This window comes from Saimiri boliviensis, chromosome 6 (genome assembly GCF_048565385.1).
Source record: "Saimiri boliviensis isolate mSaiBol1 chromosome 6, mSaiBol1.pri, whole genome shotgun sequence".
In the NCBI taxonomy this organism is placed as follows: domain Eukaryota; kingdom Metazoa; phylum Chordata; class Mammalia; order Primates; family Cebidae; genus Saimiri; species Saimiri boliviensis.
Window position 1 is genome coordinate 71,704,290 of NC_133454.1, and position 20,711 is coordinate 71,725,000.

General features: G+C 44.9%; 3 protein-coding genes across 7 annotated transcripts in view; 1 reads left to right on the forward strand and 2 right to left on the reverse strand.

Annotated features, from left to right (window-relative positions):
* Positions 1 to 5,760, reverse strand: part of PAAF1 (proteasomal ATPase associated factor 1) — a 50,880-nt gene extending 45,120 nt beyond the window's left edge. For 2 of the 5 annotated variants that reach the window (XM_074400947.1, XM_074400946.1), the window contains exons 1-2: positions 2,606 to 5,760; positions 211 to 251 (exon numbers count right to left, since the gene is read on the reverse strand). Coding sequence is in view for 2 of the 5 variants with exons in the window: in XM_074400945.1 (XP_074257046.1) it covers positions 211 to 251; positions 2,282 to 2,598 (358 nt within the window). In the remaining 3 variants the exon portion in view is untranslated. Of the gene's footprint in view, positions 1 to 210; positions 252 to 2,281 lie in introns of all 5 variants that reach the window. The other 3 variants (XM_074400945.1, XM_074400949.1, XM_003923447.4) reach the window with 3 other exon arrangements.
* A 10-nt stretch (positions 5,761 to 5,770) lies between these two features.
* COA4 (cytochrome c oxidase assembly factor 4 homolog) lies at positions 5,771 to 6,377 on the forward strand. Its single transcript, XM_003923449.4, has one exon. The coding sequence runs from the start codon at positions 5,771 to 5,773 to the stop codon at positions 6,032 to 6,034; it is 264 nt and encodes an 87-aa protein (XP_003923498.1). The 3' UTR covers positions 6,035 to 6,377.
* Positions 6,378 to 18,167: 11,790 nt separating this feature from the next.
* MRPL48 (mitochondrial ribosomal protein L48) overlaps positions 18,168 to 20,711 on the reverse strand; it is a 72,766-nt gene continuing 70,222 nt past the window's right edge. The window contains exons 7-8 of the mRNA XM_039471233.2: positions 19,524 to 19,613; positions 18,168 to 18,477 (exon numbers count right to left, since the gene is read on the reverse strand). Coding sequence (XP_039327167.1) covers positions 18,403 to 18,477; positions 19,524 to 19,613 — 165 coding nt within the window. The 3' untranslated portion in view covers positions 18,168 to 18,402. The remainder of the gene's footprint in view (positions 18,478 to 19,523; positions 19,614 to 20,711) is intronic.

The following is a 20,711-nucleotide window of genomic DNA, read 5'->3' on the forward strand; positions in this document are numbered from 1 at the left end:
AATAAGTCTGTGGCTTTCAAATGGAAAATCAATCTGAAGGCCTTCTGTTGGAATGGAAGATTTGGGGTGATGGCCATACAGTACAGACTGATCGAGCATGTTTGCAGACTATATAATGTAAGGAGGCTGGGCCAGGAGAAAGTAAGAAGATTTCTTCTAAGGGTAACAATCCTTCTTTAAAGTGAGAGCATATAGATTTATAGGTATTACCTGGGGGATGACAGCTCAGCCAGGCCTCCCCTTCATCCTTCCTATGAAGAAAGACAAAAGCCTAATTAGGCTTACCAAAGTTGAATGGGATGCCATAGTTACAAGTGAAGAAGGAAGGTCATATAACCTCCAGTTTGGTCATAGTACTTCGACTTGATCTAGTTCAACCTCTCATCAGGTATAGATCATTCTAAGACAGACAAACTTTATTTGTTCAAGAAATATTTGTGGATTAACTATTTAATTAATAGATATCTGTTGGTTACATTAATGCTCATCCATCAAAGTGAGATCACTTTGAAAAATCAAGGTCATTTTATTTAGATATTTATCTGGATTATTGCAAACCAAGTCCTGTGTTAAGCACTTTACATACGGCATCATTAACCCTCACAATAACCAAACAAGATTCCTTTTATTATTTTAGCACCTGCCCAAACACCCAAATCCTTCACCCTAGCACTTTTAGGGTATAATGGAAAGGGTCTATGCTTTTAAGACAAAGATCGAGGTTGACAGCAACCCTTTATCATTTGACAAGATGCATGATCTTGGGCAAGTTAAGTCCTCTGTGCTGTATTTTCTCATAGGTACCTGGTGGCACTTCATGTTACTGTTATTACTTATCACGTTCTGTGTACTAGTAAGTAGTCCATATTTTAGTCCACATAAAATTAAGTAAAGTGTAAATTTATAAGGTGTAAATTTCTTAAATGCAGAAGGCTATGTTTCATTAATCTTCACCATTGTTTCTTTTTTGTTGTTGTTTTCTCTTCACCATTGTTTCAATTTGAAAAACCCTTATTAGCAGCAGCAATTGCCAAATATGGCACTGCTATATTCATCCTGATGCCTAGAGAAATAACTGGCACAGTATAAGATTGACAAACATGGCCAGGCATGGTGGCTCAAGCCTGTAATCCCAGCACTTTGGGAGGCTGAGGCCGGTGGATCACCTGAGGTCGGGAGTTCGAGACCAGCCTGCCCAACACGGAGAAACCCTGCCTCTACTAAAAATACAAAAAAATTAGCCAGGTGTGGTGGCACATTCCTGTAATCTCAGCTGCTCAGGAGGCTGAAGCAGGAGAATCGCTTGAACCTGGGAAGCGGAGGTTGCGGTGAGCCGACATTGCGCCATTGCACTCCAGCCTGGGCAACAAGAGTGAAACTCCATCTCAGGGGAAAAAAAAAAAAAAATGAATAGTTTGCTGTGTACTCCTAACTTAGATGTCAGCTTTTTCTTTTCTTTTCTTTTCTGAGAAAGGTATCGCTCTGTCACCCAGGCTGGAGTGCGCTGGTGCGATCTTGGCTCACTGCAACCTGCCTCCTGCGTTCAAGCGATTCTCCTGCCTCAGTTTCCCAAGTAGCTAGGATTATAGGCGCCTGCCACCACGCCCAACTAATTTCTGTATTTTTAGTAGCGACGGGGGTTTCACCATGTTGGTCAGGCTGGTCTTGAACTTCTGACCTCAAGTGACCCACCAACCTCAGCTTTCCCAAGTGGGATTACAGGCGTGAGCCACCGCGTCTGGCCTGGATGTCAGCTTCCGGAACAGCAGGAACCATCACTTATATTTAGAGTATACACCTGAGCTCCACCAAGTATCCAGTATGGGACCTGGACATGGTGTTAGTTAGTTTCCTTAATAGTATTGTCTAGTATGCCTAATATAGCATTATGGGCCTAGGAGAATATAAAGGTTCCATCACATATACAAAGTGGTGGTGAGCACAGGGACTTTTGGAAATAACTGATGACTAATCAATATTTGCTAAATAACTACTTGGCCAAGAGCCTTCCTGCCTCCCAGTATCCTTGTCTTTCTCCAACTCACTGATCCTAGTTCTGACACGGGGATCACACAGCTCATGTGCTCCCTTGGCCTGGGATAACTTTTCATAGAATGACCATACGGGTTTGATACTTTTTTCCAGACCCTGTTCCCTCCATATCCCTCAACAATTGACGAAGTAACCCCTATGGATATCCTGGACCAGGCATGGCTCTCCTTGAAGCAAAAGCAACATCCACTACCCTCCTTCTCTGCCTCCGTTCTGAGCCTGGATTCACCTGAGGGCCTGAGCCCAGTCGCTCTGAATCCTCAAAGGCGCCGCCATCTCGACCCCGCCTCCACCAGCCCACCTCTTCCTCCCCTTCCCGGAAGTGGGTTCCTGAGAAGGGTGTGGCGAGTACAGAGGGCGGGCGTCCACCAAGAGGCCACCAATGAAAACGTGCGGTGGGTTCACCGCCCCTTCCGTGTGCGCGCTCCCTACGAGGGCCTTGTTCCTGGGAGGAATGGGCAGAGGATCTCCAACCGCCTGCGAAGCCCAAGCCGCCGCGTAGGTGCACGCGTTCGGGCCCTCTTTTCCCACGTGTCCGGTGAGCATCGCTTACCTTGTTCTTTCTCCAGGAGGCGCTGTGAGCGCAACAGGGCGGCGCTTAGCGACGCGCGCGCATGCGTCCTTAAAGTTCAAAGTCTGCGCCCGAGAGGCGCTTCAGGCCTCCTAGCTGCCAACATTTTTATGCTTCAGGATCCTTTCCATGACTTCCTAGTTTAAGCCAGCCTCCACGATTCAGCTGCCAGCCATCTACCCTGTCCTGATCTCTGAGCACGGGTCGTCCTCATTTTACTTCAGAGTAGACTGAAACCAGAAGGTGGTGAGAGGAGAGTACAGTAGCATTTACTAAGTCCTATTGTAGCCCAAGCACTTTTCATTCGTTATATTACTACTCATTCTAATTGTGCGAATTAAATGAGATTAATGAGGAAACTAAGATGAAAAAGGTGGCATAGTAAGGGCGTAGTGCTGGGATAAGAACACAGATCTAGGTTTAGGATTGGTTTAGGATCCAAGGCACTTTCCATTCCACAGTTCTTGCTCTAAATGATTTGTTCCTGGCCTATTTAAAGAGTTAACAGGGCCGGGCGCGATGGCTCAAGCCTGTAATCCCAGCACTTTGGGAGGCCGAGGCGGGTGGATCACGAGGTCAAGAGATCGAGACCATCCTGGTCAACATGGTGAAACCCCGTCTCTACTAAAAATACAAAAAATTAGCTGGGCATGGTGACGCGTGCCTGTAATCCCAGCTACTCAGGAGGTTGAGGCAGGAGAATTGCCTGAACCCAGGAGGCGGAGGTTGCGGTGAGCGGAGATCGCGCCATTGCACTCCAGCCTGGGTAACGAGCGAAACTCCGTCTCAAAAAAAAAAAAAAAAATTGAAAGAGTTAACAGTGTATTTAGGAAAAGAAAACTATTAACTATCATTTATTGAACTCTTTAGATGTACCAGCCTCCTTACAAACCTTTTTTTTTTTTCTTTTGAGAAAGGGTCTCCCGCTGTCACCCGGGCTGGAATGCAGTGGGGTGATCGCGGCTCGCTGCAGCTGCGACCTCCCATACTCAAGTCATCTTTCCACCTCAGCCTTCTGAGTAACTGGGACTATAGGCGTCTGCCATCACACCAGGATAGTTTTGTTTTATTTTTTCTAGAAACGAGGTCTCAAAGTGTTGCGTAGGCTGGGCACAAACTACCTCCCACCTCAGCCTCCCAAAGTGATGGGATTACAGGGGTGAGCCATGGCACCTGGCTTCATCTCTGTGTTTCCAGAGAGGTTATCAAATGACGTGTCCAAGGGCACCAAATGAAGCAGTGACAAAGCTAGGTCCAAGTCTGTTTCAAAGCCCATTTTACCCCCTCCTAAGTTATACTGCTTCCAAGGCAAATGAGTTGTGTAAAGTGCCTAACTCCCTAAAGAGTCTTGAATTCTCTACTATATCCTACTAAGCCTTGTGATGATCACTTATTTATATCACCAGTTTAATTTGTTGTCTTGTTCTCATACTCTGTTCTCCAGTCACTGAACTTCTTTTTTCTCTCGTGTCAGATTCTGTCTCAACCATCTGCTCTTCCATTGACCAAAAATACTTTTTCCATCTCTGGCTAACTTCTGTTCATCTGTCAAGTTTCAGCTTGGAAATCACTTCCTCTAGGAAGCCTTCCATGCCTATTCCTGGCCTTATCTGGATTAGGTATCCCTCAACTGTGGTCCCAGTCTTAGCCATCTGTACACTGTGTAGTAAACTGCCCTGTCTGTTTCCTTGTCTAGGCTGTAAACTCCATGAAGCCAGGAACTTAACTTAGTCACTCCTGAATCCTCAGCACTGGCATAGTGCCTGGTAAATGATAGGTACTTAGTCATTTGTTGATTGAATGACAGACACTGTAAAGGTATCAAGGAGTCCTACTAGTTTCTTCATAGCCCATCATGGTGAAATTTTTGCAAAGGCTGAAGTCATTTCTCTTCAAACCTTAAGTTCCTTCTGTATGCTACTTTGTGCTGAGTCCTCTGATGCAAGTGGGTAAGACAGTTTGGACAAATAAATACACCTCACATTTTTGTATGGTTTACAAAGCCATCTCACTTACCTTATAGATTCATGTCTTAACCTGGCCTCTGCATGCTGTATGCTACTACCACACTTAACTCTTTCCATCCTCCCCATGTGTCAGAACCTACCCATATTTGGGCACTCTTTCATGTTTTAAACTTTCTTCAGGTATAGAATAAGGCCAGTAGGATAAAAGAAGAAAGGTTATTTATTTATTTGAAATAGGGTCTCACTATGTCACCTAAGCTGGAGTACACTGGCACCATCATAGCTCACTGTGGCCTTTGAATTCATGGGCTTAAGGGATTCTACCACTTCAGCCTCTTGAGTAACTAGGACTACAAGTATGTGTCACCATGCCCCGCTGATTTTTAAATTTTTTTGTAGAGACGAGGTCTTGCTTTAACCCAGGCTGGTCTCAAATTCCTGGGCTTAAGCAATCTTCCTGCCTCCGCCTCCCAGAATGCTAGGATTACAGGTGTGGGCCATCGTACCTGGCTGAAAGTTCAGTTCTTTTTAGGTAGATCACAGATTGTGTCTTTAAAAAGATGACATTTCACCTAATTCATATTCCAGTAGCAAAATCCATTGAGCTTATTGAATGTTATATTAAGCACTCTCACATACTTTATCTCATTCAGTTCAAACCACTCTGCAGGCTGCTGCGGCCAGGCCTAGTGCTGGGGACACAAAGGTAAATCAAGACAAACCAAACATCAGCCGGGCATAGTGGCTCACACCTGTAATCCCACCACTTTGGGAGGCCGAGGTGGGAGGATCACTTGAGACCAGGAGTTTGAGACCATACTGAGCAACATGGAAAAACCTTGTCTCTACTAAAAATCAAAAAAATTAGCTGAGTGTGGTGGTGCACACCTGTAGTCCCAGCTATTCTGGCAGGGGTCGACTGAGGGATTGCTTGATCCCTAAAGATGGAGGCTACAGTGATCCTGGGTGACAAAGCAAGACCCCCTCAAATAAAAAAATAAAAAATAAATAAAAACAAGCATGTGTCTTCAAGCTTAGAGTCTCTCACAGGAGACAGACATAAACAGGCTAGACAGTGCAGTCTGGTCATTGCTATTTATAATCTACGAACCTTATATATCATCATATCGATACTCTAACCTTGTCTCTGTTAATGTTCTATAGACTCCTCACCCCCAGGATGTCAACCTCAGTCCCTCAAGGCCATACCTGGACCCGACCTGTGAAGAAAGAAGAGGAGGAGGAGGACCCGCTAGACCAGCTGATCTCCCGCTCTGGCTGTGCTGCCTCCCACTTTGCAGTGCAGGAGTGCATGGCCCAGCACCAGGACTGGCGGCAGTGCCAGCCACAGGTGCAGGCCTTCAAGGACTGCATGAATGAACAGCAGGCGAGGCGGCAAGAGGAACTGCAGAGGAGGAAAGAACAAGCCAGTGCCCACCACTGAGACCCCATACTAGCTATCCCCAGTAGATGGCCCTGCCAAAACCAGCACCCAGAGAGATCATAGAGGAAGAAATTCTGAATGGTGGGTGTGGGAGGTGTAAAACATGCGGATAGTTTTTGGATCTGTGTTGAGAGCAATGGGTTTGGACATGACTGCCACAAATAGCTATCATATATTCAGGGTCACATCTCACACATCCTCAGCTGTCTTGTTCCACCAGTATTTGCCATGAAAACAAAGAATGGGGTAAGGGATGCTCCCCCACCCCACATCTTGGGTCAGTGTACTGAGATGATTTTAGGGACATTTGTATTTTAAATTAAATTCATAATCTAATGGTAAATTGGTTACCTAATTAGTGCCTTTCTCTTTCATCACTTGTTCTGATGTTTCAATCAGTTTAGGGGAAAGAAAAAAGCAAATAGGGAAACTTTTTATTCAAATATAGTTTTGTTTTTTAGATGGAGTCTTGCTCTGTTGCCAGGCTGGAGTGCAGCGTCGCATTCTTGGCTTACTGCAACCTCTGCCTCCGGGGTTCAAGCAATTCTTCTGCCTCAACCTCCTGAGTAGATGAGACTACAAGACACGCAACACCACACCCAGCTAATTTTTGAATTTTTAGTAGAGTTGGGGTTTCGCCATGTTGGCCAGGATAGTCTCGATCTGACCTTGTGATCCGCCCACCTCTGCCTCCCAAAGTGCCGGGATTACAAGTGTGAGCCACTGCACCCAGCCTGTTTTGTTTTTTGAAACAGGGCCTCTGTTGCACATGCTGGAGTGCAGTGGTACAGTCATGGCTCACTGCAGCTTCAGTGGGCTCAGGCCGTCCTCCCACTTCAGCCTCTCAAATAGCTGGAACAACAGGTGTGAGCATAACCACACACAGCTAATTAGTCAAATATTGAGTACCTATTAAATGCCAGATTCTGTTGAATTAACAGATAATGAGTCTGGCCTCAACCTGCTCCCAACCCAACAAACACACAGAGTTGGGATAACATTTTTTTTTTTTTTTTTGAGATGGAGTTTCGCTTTTGTTACCCAGGCTGGAGTGCAATGGTGCAATCTCGGCTCACCGCAACCTCCGCCTCCTGGGTTCAAGCAATTCTCCTGCCTCAGCCTCCCGAGTAGCTGGGACTACAGGCGTGCACCACCATGCCCAGCTAAGTTTTTTGTATTTTTAGTAGAGACGGGGTTTCACCATGTTGACCAGAATGGTCTCGATCTCTTGACCTCGTGATCCACCCGCCTCGGCCTCCCAAAGTGCTGGGATTACAGGCGTGAGCCACCGTGCCAGGCCTTGGGCTAACATTTTTAAAGTATATTTTCAGCTTTTGAAAAGTGGAAAAGCTGTCAACATTGACTTTTATTCCCTCTTAACAATTGGCTGGAGCTGAGTAATAATTCCCCTTTGAGGAGGTTGTGTTTTCCCATTCAAAACAGTTGCATATCACTTTTCATTTTTCTTCAACAAAACTACTCTTTTCCATTGTAGTCAATTTTTTTTTCTTTTCTTTTTTTTTTTTTTTTTTTTTTTTTTTGAGATAGAGCCTTGCTTTGTCACCCAGGCTGGAGTGCAGTGGCACAGTCTTGGCTCACTGCAACCTCGGCCTCCCTGGTTCAATCAATTCCCCTGCTTCAGCCTCCAAAGTAGCTGGGACTACAGGCAAGTGCCATCACACCCAGCTAATTTTTGTACTTTTAGTAGGGATGGGGTTTCACCATGTTGGCCAGGCTGGTCTTGAACTCCTGACTTCAAGTGATCTTCTTGCCTCAGCCTCCCAAAGTGCTGGGGTTACAGGTGTGAGCCACCGCATATGGCCAATAACAAATACTTCTTGAGCACTATAAGAGAAAAGAGGGGAGAAAGTAGGAGTTTAAAGAATAATCCTATTTCAGGCTAAGGGGGATAATCAGGCAAATTATAATAAAAAGACAAATCGCTATGTGCTCTTGTGTACTCGATGCTGATACCATCAGAGTAAACAAGCAGTGTGCACTGGAGTTTTCAGCAAGAATCTCAGAGAAGAGAAGGGAATTAGTTGAGGTGAACTTGTTTTTTTTGAAATGGAGTCTCTGTCCCCCAGGCTGGAGTGTAGTGGCATAATCTTGGCTCACTGCAACCTCCGCCTCCCAGGTTCAGGCAATTCCCTGCCTCAGCCTCCCCAGTAGTTGGGATTACGCCTGCTACCACAGCTGACTAATTTTCGTATTTTTAGTCGAGATGGGGTTTCACTATATTGGGCAGGCTGGTCTTAACTCCTGACCTCAAGATCCACCAGTCTTAGCCTCCCAAAGTGCTGGGATTGCAGGCATGAGCCACCGTGCTTGGCCAAGTTGAACTTTTAAAAATGAAGTAGGCCGGGCTTGATGGCTCACGCCTGTACTCTCAACATTTGGGAGGCCAGAGCACATGGATCACTTGAGGTCAGGAGTTCAAGACCAACCTGGCCAACATGGCGAACCCCATCTCTGCTAAAAATACAAAAAAAATTAGGCGCAGTGGTGCATGCTGAGTGTAATCTCAGTTACTTGGGAGGCTGAGGCAGGAGAATCTCTTGAACCTGGGAGGTGCAGATGGCAGTAAGCTGAGATCACACCACTGCACTCCAGCCTGGGTAATGGAGTGAAACTGTCTCAATAAATAAATAAATAATAAAGATGAAGTAAACATTATCTATTTATAAATTATAACAGAAAAGATTACCCTCCAGAATAAAAAGTACCTGGAAGCCACTAAGAAGCACATAGATTGATAGAAAAGTGAACAAATAGGCCAGGTGCAATGGCCGATGCCTATAATCCCAGCACTTTGGGAGGCCAAGGTGGATGGATCACTTGACGTCAGGAATTTCAGACCAGCCTGGCCAACACAGCAAAATCCTGTCTCACTCAAAATACAAAGAAATTAGCGAGGCATGTGCCTGTAATCCCAGCTACTTGGAAGGCTGAGGCAGGAGAATTGCCTGAACCTGGGAGGTGGAGGTTGCAGTGCGCCAAGATCATGCCACTGCCCTCCAGCCTGGGTGACAGAGCAAAACTCTTATCTCAAAAAAAAAAAAAAAGGAACAAATAAGCCGCAAAACATAGGAAACTAAATACGCTCTACATCATAGAAATCACAGAAATTTTTGTTTTTGGTAGAGATGAGGTCTCAGTATATTGCCCAGGATGGTCTCAAACACTTGGGCTCAAGTGAGCCTCCCACCTCACCCTCCCGAAGTGCTGGGATTACAGGTATGAGCCCCCTTGCCTGGCCAGAATTATATTTTTATAAGACATATATACATTAGGTTTATTGCAGCATTGTTTGTAATAGTGAGTAAACAGTCACAATGTCAATTTCCATCAATAAGGAATTTGGTTGTGTATTGAAATCTTTTACAACAGGAATGTATGTATTTTCGTAATTTAAAATAGTAGGCTGGCTAGGTGCGGTGGCTCACGCCTGTAATCTCAGCACTTTGGGAGGCCGAGGCAGGCGGATCATGAGGTCAGGATGTCAAGACCATCCTGGCTGTGGTGAAATCCCATCTCTATTAAAATACAAAAAATTAGCCGGGCATGGTGGCACACGCCTGTAGTCCCAGCTACTCTGGAGGCTGAGGCAGGAGAATTGCTTGAATCTGGGAGACAGAGGTTGTAGTGAGCTGAGATCGTACCACTGCACGCTAGCCTAGCGAAAGAGCAAGACTGTCTCAAAAAAAAAAAAAAGGCTATGGACAGGGTGCAGTGGCTCACGCCTATAATCTCAGCACTTTGGGAGGCCAAGGTGGGCAGATCATGAGGTCAGGAGTTGGAGACTAGCTTAGCCAACATGATGAAACCCCATTTCTACTAAAATACAAAAATTAGCCAGGCATGGTAGTACGTGCCTGTAATCCCAGCTACTCAAGAGGCTGAGGCAGGAGAATCACTTGAACCTGGGAGGTGGAGGTTGCAGTGAGTCAAGATCTTCTAGTCTGGGAACGAGTTAAGTGACCCCCTTGAGGCGTTTATCCAGCATTGTTTTGAAGAAATCTCTATTTCAGTCTGTTTTTATACATTAGTTATTGAAAAACAACAGAGTTACAGAAACAAGTTGACATTTCCATGTTCCTTAAGCCTGGCCACAAAAGACCCTCCTGACTGAGCCTCATGCCAAACAAGTTGCTACAAGAAGAGCTGGGGTCCCACACTGCACCTAAGCTCCATGAGACCCTCCTCATCTGCGCACTGATGAGTGGCCATGGCCGACTCTGGAGCCCAGGCTGTTGCTTCCCAATGTGGTGGTGAATCCTCCATAGCTCAATGAGTGTAAACATCTTTTCTCCTCTTCCCATTGCAATTGCATATTATATCAATCTGCTTACGGTATCATTTGCTTATTATATCTGTATTGCCATTTACATGGAATAAAGGTGGTTTTCCTTAAAGGTAAAAAAAAAAAAAAAAAAAAAAATCGTACCATTGCAGTCTACCCTGGGCAATAGAGTGAAACTGTCTCAAAAAAAAAAAAAAAAAGGCTATGGAGGAGGGGTGATAGTAGCAGAGAGAAGCATAAAGGGCCTCTTTAGCAGGAAGGATGGCTTCCAAACCAGCTATGTGGAACAAGCATGTTTTGGAGGACACTGGCTCTAATAGGGAGTTAGCACAGGGTGGGTCACAGAATGTATTTGATCAGACAAAGAGGACTCTTGCCCTCCAAGCCTATTTCAAATAAATGGGGATAATTTCTATGTCACAAGCTTACTAAGACAAATAAATGAGGGAATGAAACATACGTAGCTAATAATAAAAAGTGTTGCCGGGCGCGGTGGCTCAAGCCTGTAATCCCAGCACTTTGGGAGGCCAAGGCGGGTGGATCACGAGGTCGAGAGATCGAGACCATCCTGGTCAACATGGTGAAACCCCGTCTCTACTAAAAGTGCAAAAAATTAGCTGGGCATGGTGGCGCGTGCCTGTAATCCCAGCTACTCAGGAGGCTGAGGCAGGAGAATTGCCTGAGCCCAGGAGGCGGAGGTTGCGGTGAGCCGAGATCGCGCCATTGCAATCCAGCCTGGGTAACAAGAGTGAAACTCCGTCTCAAAAAAAAAAAAAAAAAAAAAAAAAAAAGTGTTAAAAATTTATTGGGCATTGTGTCTAAACTTTTTTCGTGTACCACAAAAAAAAAAAAAATTTGGTGGGGGGGCATTTAACTCAGACAATCTGGTTCCAGAGCCTCCTCACAATCCCAATGATGTGCTGCCTTCAAATCCCAGTTATGCCACTTACTAGTTTTGTGACTTTGGACAAGTTACTTAACATCTTAGGATCTATTTTTACTTTTGTAAAAATGCAAATATAATGCCTTCTTCACAAGCCTCAAAATTAATACAGGCCTTCCTCATAGGATTGTTGAAAGATTGAGTCATTGGTTTAGCTTAGGAACAACATCTGGCACATAGTAAGTGTTCATTGAACATTAGCTATTAACCATCATCACTATTTTTTTTTTTTTTTTTTGAGAGAGTTTCGCTCTTGTTACCCAGGCTGGAGTGCAATGGCACGATCTCGGCTCACCGCAACCTCCGCCTCCTGGGTTCAGGCAATTCTCCTGCCTCAGCCTCCTGAGTAGCTGGGATTACAGCCATGCACCACCATGCCCAGCTAATTTTTAGTATTTTTAGTAGAGACGGGGTTTCACCATGTTGACCAGGATGGTCTCGATCTCTTGACCTCGTGATCCACCCACCTCGGCCTCCCAAAGTGCTGGGATTACAGGCTTGAGCCACTGCGCCCGGCCCCATCATCACTATTAATGTGTGCTAGTGACTGTCCTGAGTTACATTACCTAATCTAATCTTGAGTCCTCTGAACATGACATTCAATCTCCTTTAGATGAGGAAATAAAGCTCAGACTGGGGATCACACTCTAAGCGTGTCTTGCTCTAAAGCCTAGGCTGTTTTCTGCTCTGTACTCTTGGAGGCATCTGGTGCCCAGTACAGTGCTTAACACACAGTAGTGAGTAACCACATTGACTTTGCTTTTATCAGCTCTTTGCAAAAATGAAATTAAGTGTTTGCAATTAATTAGTGCAAGTTGCCCACAGTGATCTAGATTGGTATGTTTTTCTTTAGTCTCAGCTCTGCAGCCCACAGTCTAGGAGCTGGACTTTAAGGTGGTCCATACCTGTCCCTATAGGATCTAACTCTGGCAACTTTGGGTTGCCTCTGCAGAGAAGCTTGGTGCCAGGGATGAGTGGAGAGACCTCTTGACTTGATGCCTCTCTTGGCTAGGCCTAGGGCAGACTCATGGTTTAGTTCTTCCTTGCAAGGTCCTTGGCTGGGAACTTCGCCTTGTGCTCAGTACAAAGGTGCACTGTAATGTGTTTTACTGGATGAATAAGATACTCCTCCCACCCTCTCTCCATAAAGTTGCCAGACTAAGTCCTTGGGCTGTGGACTAGAAACCCAAAGGGAGCTGGGCGTGGTGGCTCATGCCTGCAATCCCAGCACTTTGGGAGGCTGAGGTGGGTGGATCACCTGAGGTCAGGAGTTCAAGACCACCCTGGCCAACATAGTGAAACCCCTTCTCTACTAAAAATACAAAAAATTAGCTGGGCGTGTTGGCGGGTGCCTGTAATCCCAGCTACTAGGGAGGCCAAGGCAAGAGGATTGCTTGAACCTGGGAGATGGAGGTTGTAGTGAGCCAAGATCATGCCATTACACCCCAACTTGGGTGATAGAGCAAAACTCCCTCTCTCAAAAAAAAAAGAAAAAAGAAACCCAAAGAGAACTGAAGAAGTCCAGACTGAATCCTTACATTTTCCTGTAGAAAATGCTGGGGATCCCTCCTCTGCTCCAGCAAGGACTTAAAGCAGGCAGAGGTAGCAGTGATTCCTGCCTCTCAGAAGATATCTTTTCAAGAGTTTTCATTCTTCAGAGCCTGGGCACTCTTTCTAAATAAATGGTAAGCTGATTTCCTAAAATGAGCTGAAATGTCTGAGAATGAAAGTTATTCCAGGGAGATTATTATAGCCAAATGAATCATTTCAGATTCTGAAAGGAAGATCAGACATGTGAAAACAAATATTCACAGAGATCAAAGTACAGATTAAACAAGCACAAGACACATTGGCCACCTCTGTGGTGTCTCTCCAGCAGGTCTAGTTCTAAGCACACCCAATACAGGCTCAGAAAGCTTTCCTTAAGTACACTAGAAACAGAGGGGACCCAGGGGTCTCAGCATTGCTAGTGTCTGAGTGGCCAAAATACCTAGACTTCATTTGTTTCTCCTTGTCTAAAACATACCTTTTTAGAATCCGTAGCTGGCTATTTCCAGGCTTCCATGGTGGAGAAACAAGTCACCCCCAGCCAGAGGAAAGGAACAAAAACATAAAGCTGAGGAATCTGCTGGCTTCAAGTAGGAAAACTGCCAATTTTACCCATTTTAGTGACCTGGCCAGGCACGGTGGCTCAGGCCTATAATCCCAGCACTTTGGGAGGCCAAGGCAGGTGGATCACCTGAGGTCAGAAGTTCGAGACCAGCCTGGTCAACATGGTGAAACCCTGCCTCTACTAAAAATACAAAAATTAGCTGGGTGGCAGTTGCCTGTAATTCCAGCTACTTGGGAGGCTGAGGCAGGAGAATTAATTGAACCTAGGAGGTGGAGGTTGCAGTGAACTGAGATTGCACCATTGCACTCCAGCCTGGGTGACAAGAGAGAAACTCTGTTTCAAAAAAAAAGAAAGAAAGAAAATGAGTAATCTACATAAAAATCTTTTTTAGGCCGGGAGCGGTGGCTCAAGCCTGTAATCCCAGCACTTTGGGAGGCCGAGGCGGGTGGATCACGAGGTCAAGAGATCGAGACCATCCTGGTCAACATGGTGAAACCCCGTCTCTACTAAAAATACAAAAAATTAGCTGGGCAGGGTGGCGCGTGCCTGTAGTCCCAGCTACTCAGGAGGCTGAGGCAGGAGAATTGCCTGAACCCAGGAGGCGGAGGTTGCCGTGAGCCGAGATCGCGCCATTGCACTCCAGCCTGGGTAACAAGAGCGAAACTCCGTCTCAAAAAAAAAAAAAAAAAAAAATTCTTTTTAAAAAATCTCAGTAATGTGCATTCAGCCACTCAACCAGGGATTGAGTAACCTTAAACTATTCTTGGCTCTGCCACTGGCTAACTAGGTGACCTTAGACAAGTCTCTTTCCCTCCTTGGACCAGTTAACACATTTGTAAAATGAAGATCAAAATAGTTTATCTCTAAGGTTATGTATTGATAGAGCCAGTATTTGAACCCATCTATTCTGATTCCCAATCCACCAATATTCCTTCTTCTCTCCTGCCTATCCCTTGAGATTCCATGGCACTACTAGAAATAATTTAACCCCAACTAGGATATTAAATGCTGAAAGTATGCTGAAGAAATGAAGTACTGATGTAACACAATGGATAAAACATTATGCTAAATGAAGTCAGACACAAAAGAATACATACTGTATATTTCATTTATATGTAGTACTAGATAGGCAAAACTAATCTATGGGAGTAGAAAGGAGGTTGGTGGTTACTGCTTGGGGAAAATGTGAAAGATGGCCAGGTGCAGTGGCTCATGCCTATAATCCCAGCACTTTGGGAGGCTGAGGCAGGCAGATCACAAGGTCAGGAGTTCAAGACCAGCCAGTTGGAGACTGGCCTGGCCAACATGGTAAAAACCCTGTATCTACTAAAAATACAAAAATTAGCCAGGCATGGTGGCACCTGTAATCCTAGCTTCTTGGAAGGCTGAGGCAGGAGAATTGCTTAAACCCAGAGACAGAGGTTGCAGTTAGCCGAGATTTGCACCACTGCACTCCAGCCTGGGCTTCAGAGCAAGACTCCATCTCTGAGGATGAGGGAGGGGGAGAAAAAGATTATGAGAGAACTTTTTGGGGTGATGGACATGTTCTTTACCTTGATAGAAGTATGGATTTCATGGATAGGTAGACGTAGCTTCAAAATTGATCAAATATACGATCAAGATCTGTGTGTCACTATATACAAATTATACCACAATGAAAAAAATTTTAAAAACGTATGCCAAAGAAGTTTTAGAAGGGAAGGAAATATAACATTTACTGATCGTTACTAGCTCATTATATACATTATCCCCATCTCAAATCCCTAAAAAGGGATTATCCCCATTCTTCAGATCAGAAATCTGAGGTTCATTGAGGTTAGAATAACTCAGCTTCAAAACTAATAAATGTAGAAGTCAGGCACAACCCAGGTTTGTTTGCCTCTTTTCCTTTAAAAGGTTGTCTCAGGGAGGGAAGGGAAGGTATTTTCAACCTGGAGCCAGAAGACTTGTGTTCTATTTAGTTTCACTGCCACGTGACCCTAAGAACATCCATTTCCTTCTGAGCCTCCCTCCAGGTGAGTCAAAGCTCATAATTGTTTTGTAACCCTGAGGTTCTGGCAATCAGAATATCTCCAGTCCCTCTTATCATGATAAGACATTAAGAGTAATTTTCATTTGTCTCAGGGGAAACTAATCATGAGGAACAAAAGCTCTCTGACTCCAGTGAGAGGATAAATCATCAACTAGGTCAGTGACACACGAGCTCCAAGGTGACAGAATCCAGTTGCCTCCTGTGTCAGAAGCCTGACTCATTCCTGAGTAATGTGACAGAAAGAGGTGGAGTAGGAATCAAGAGATTTAATCCTGCTGCCCCTCTGCCAATGACATACCCCGTGACCTTGGGCAAAGGATTGCCCTCTATGGACCCCTAACCTGTACTAGCTAAAAGACACAATTAGTTTGGCTGCATCCTAAAGTCCTTAAGCTCCAGTATCTTGTCAATTTATGAAATTCTGATTCCTGCTTCCACATATTGATAACAACTGAGCAACTGGAAAAGACTGCTATTTTTTACAGGTTTCCAAATGGAAAACACGTGATATGCCCACTGCCCATATGATATAGAGGCAATACACATGCAGCTACCCAGCTCTGCCATTGTAGCATTAAAGCATCCAGAGACAGTATGTAAGTGAGTAAGCAAGGCTCTTATCCCATAGACCTTTTTTTTTTTTTTTGAGACGGAGTTTCGCTCTTGTTACCCAGGCTGGAGTGCAATGGCACAATCTCGGCTCACCGCAACCTCCACCTCCTGGGTTCAGGCAATTCTCCTGCCTCAGCCTCCTGAGTAGCTGGGATTACAGGCACGTGCCACCATGCTCAGCTATTTTTTGTATTTTTAGTAGAGACGAGGTTTCACCATGTTGACCAGGATGGTCTCGATCTCTCGACCTCGTGATCCACCCGCCTCGGCCTCCCAAAGTGCTGGGATTACAGGCTTGAGCCACCGCGCCCGGCCCCCATAAACCTTTACTTTAAAAAACAAGGAGGGGTTTTGGAACTAGATAGAGCTGGTGATTGCACAATTTTGTGAATGTACTAAATACAGGTATTGATTGACTTACAACCTATGCAACTTACGACCATTCGACTTTATGACCACAATCACTAGCCATGACTGCTCCGCATCTGATAGCGCAAACGTCGCCTAGCTGGGCATATGACAGTGCGGACCAGCTTCTGGCAGCACTACCATCTCTGCGTGCACCATTTCAACTGTACATGTAGCCTACTCAACTTACGACCAAATTGTGTTACCACCGTTCCGCGGTCCTGACCATGATCGTAAGTCGAGCACTACCTGTAAATGATACTGAATTATTCATTTTAAAATGTTTAATTTTGTAAATACGAATTTCAGTTCAATATATTATGTTAAAAAAAAAACACAAACAGGGAGTGGGTAGGATTTGGTTCATGGGCAATAGTTTGCTGACAGCTGACTAAGATAAACCTTCAATTATTTGCTTAAACTCAATCCAGGCAAACTTAATTAGCAGTTATGCAACATCTAGCTGAATAAGTCACTCATTACCCCACAAAGCAATTTATTTCACTTATCGGCAGAATCTGTTTCTATCTGGAGAGTTTTTTCATGCAGAAAGCCAAAATCTCCCTCTCTCCAACCTCCATCTGCAGAGAGTTCACTTCTGTTATGATCTTCTGCTTCACTACAGGACACCATGCCAGATTGCTTTAAAGGATGAATTCACCCTAGATGGAGAAATATGGAAGGGGAACATGCTTCTGAGCTAAAGCATCAGGCAAAGAGAAAACAGAATGTTTTTTTTTTTTTCTTTTTTCAGACAATCTAGCTCTGTTGCCAGGTACCAGGCTGGAGTGCAGTGGCGCGATCTCGGCTCACTGCAACCTCTGCCTCCGGGGTTCAAGTAATTCTCCTGCCTCAGCCTCCTGAGTAGCTGGGACGACAAGTGTGCACCACCACGCCCAGCTAATTTTTATATTTTTTAGTAGAGACAGGGTTTCACTATGTTGGCCAGGATGGTCTTGATCTCCTGACGTCCTGATCCTCCCGCCTCAGCCTCCCAAAGTGCTGGGATCACAGGTGTGACCCCTGCGCCCAGCCAAATCTCCCTTTTTTTTTTTTGGAGAAAGGGTCTTGCTCTGTCACCCAGGCTGGAGTGCAATGGCACAATCATAGCTCTTGCAGTCTCAAACTCCTGGGCTCAAGCAATCTTCCCACCTCAGCTTCCCAAGTAGTGGTATTACCAGTGCATACCACCATGCCCGGCTAATTTAAAAACATGTTTTTGGTAAAGTCAAGGTCTCCCTACATTGCTAGGCTGGTCTCAAGCTCCTGGTCTCAAGCAATCCTCCTGCCTTGGCCTCGCAAAGTGCTGGGATTCCAAGGATACACCACTGTGCCTGGCCAAAATATAGAACCTCTTTTTTTTTTTTTTTTTTTTTTTTTTTTTTTGAGACAGAGTCTTGCTCTGTCACCAGGCTGGAATGCAGTGGCATGATATTGGCTCACTGCAACCTCCACCTCCTGGGATCAAGCAATTCTCCTGCCTCAGCCTCCTGAGTAGCTGGAACTACAGGCGTGCACCACCATACCCAGCTAATTTTTTGTATGTTTAGTAGAGATGGGGTTTCACCATGTTGGCCAGGATGGTCTCGATCTCTTGACCTCGTGATCTACCCACCTTGGTCTCCCAAAGTGCTGGGATTACAGGTGTGAGCCACTGTGCCCAGCCAGAATCTCTTAAAGATACTCCACAGGATGAGCCAATTTCTCTAACACACATACATATACACATCAGTAGCAGATTTTTATTAGATGGAGGATAACAAGGGTTAGCTCATAGGTAAGTGGTAACAAATGGCAAGTACAGCCATGCCACAGAGGAGTGCGGGCATTACTGGCTGTGGGAATGGGTACTTATGAAATCTAAATGTCAGGTCTCCTGATGAACTCTGACCACCCAGTAAGCTCTTCTCCTTGGCACTCAGTATGACGAGTGCTGGCATGAAAGGGTCTACAGTAGCTAGTTCAACTTAGCCAATAGTTCTTCCAGTTCTGGTCGAGCTTTGAATCTTCCCTTGAAGTCTTCTTCAGTGTGCTAAGGAGAAGAAAAAGAAAATAAGTGGAAATTACTGCAGAGCTTTTAGTTACCCAAATATGTACAGCATCCAAAAAGGGCCCATAAGCCAGCTCTGTAGTGTAGACAATCATTCAGAGTCAAGTAACTTTTATTATCGACGATGTAGCAGACTTGTATTAGATATTAGGGATTCAAACTTCAGATTTTCTCCTTGCTTTCAGTGAACTTACAGTCTGGTTAGAAAAGACAGATATATGAAGATTTAATGTCAAAATGCTATAACTATCACAGTAGAAGCATTTAAGAGAGAGATCAAATACCAAAATTATTTATTTACATGGGAAATAAAACAAACAGGGATTGGACTATTTTAAGTCAGCATGACCACCACATGCTGTCCCTGTACCCAAATCTATGTGAAGACCAAATAACAACCAGAAGCTTGACAAACGTGGACTCAGAACAAGCAGAGCTGGATGGAGCAAATGGTACCAATCTAAGATGACCTGATTACATCTGTGTCAGAAGAAGGATTGTCTTGGCAACTGGACCCAAATACTTAGTTTTTAGGCTAAGATTCCTAATGTTCTCCAAGTTTTCCATGCCTGACCAAAAATCCTATTAACTAGCATTCTTCATGAAATATATTCAGTCAGGCTACAGTCAAGCCTTGAAGGTACAGGAAACTTTTCTCTAACACGTATTTTCCAATTGGTGTTCTGCTTTATTATACTATATATTCTCTTAAACCATGTTCTTTCTTCTACACAACTGCCTGAAAAAGGAGATAATTCTGGGGCCTCATACGCTCACCACCAACATCAGGATGATGTGCTGAAAGTCAGCACTCATAGGCCACAAAGCATCATCCTTGATGCCTCAGAAGCTGGAATAATGATCACAGTATCATCAGAGTGCACGTCTTTTCTGATTATTATTTAGGCTACATTACCCACATTTCTCTGTTCTTTCTAATTTTTGAGAAACCAGGAAGTCCAGATGTTCTTATCCTTATTTTGAGCATACACAGGCCAGCAGGGGCCTCTTCTCAAATCAGCACCTACCTCCTTCACTAACAATCTGACTCCTTCAGGAAGATTGCTTTGGATTATTTCCAAGAAAATCTCTGCAAATGTAGCACTCAAACCGCTGATCTGCAAAATGAAAGAAGGTGTTCTGAGGGGTGGGAGGAGCTAAAAACAAGGCAATTAGGCAGACATGGCATGGGTTCAAATGCCAGCTCCAATAGAGTCTGGAGAGGCCAAGGACAGAAGTTTAGCACCAAAACTGGTTTCTGAACCTGGTCTCTACAGGATTTCTCCTGCTGTCTGCCAAGCTGCTGAGATGGTCAGTGCCAATATCTACTCCCATGGGTATTAGATGTCATTACTGGACCAAGAGGTTTTAAAGTTCAGGGTCTTGGCCAGGGCATAGTGGCTCATGCCTGTAATCCCAGCACTTTGGGAGGCTGAGGCAGTCGGATCACTTGAGGTCAGGAGTTTGAGACCAGCCTGACCAACATGGAGAAATGCCATCTCTACTAAAAATACAAAATTAGTTGGGTGTGGTAGTACATGTCTATAATCCCAACTAGTCGGGAACGCTGAGGTAGGAGAATCGCTTGAATCTAGGAGGCAGAGGTTGCAGTGAGCCAAGATCACGTCATTGCACTCCAGCCTGGGCAACAAGAACGAAACTCCATCTCATAAATAAATAAGAAAGAAATAAAGCATGGCGCGGTGGCTCACACCTGTAATCCCAGCACTTTGGGAGGCTGAGGCAGGTGGACCACCTGAGGTTAGGAGTTCAAGACCAGCCTGGCCAATATGGTGAAACCCCATCTCTACTAAAAATACAAAAAATTAGCTGGGTGTGGTGGCAGGCACCTGTAATCCCAGCTACTCAGGAGGCTGAGGCAGGAGAATTGCTTGAACCCAAGAGGTAGAGGCTGTAGTGAGCCAAGATCACGCCACTGCACTCCAGCCTGGGTGACACAGTGAGACTCCATCTCAAAAAAAAAAGTCCAGGGTCTCTTTCTGTTGCCCAGGCTGGAATGCAGTGGAGCAATCATAGCTCACTGCAACCTGGAACTCCTGGGTTCAAGAATCCTTCCTCCTCAGCCTCCAGAGTAGCTGGGACTATAGGTATGTGCCACTAGGCCCAACTAATTTTTTATTTTTATTTTTTGGTAGAAACAGTGTCTTGCTATGTTGCCCAGACTGGTCAAATTCCTAGATTCAAGCAATCCTCCC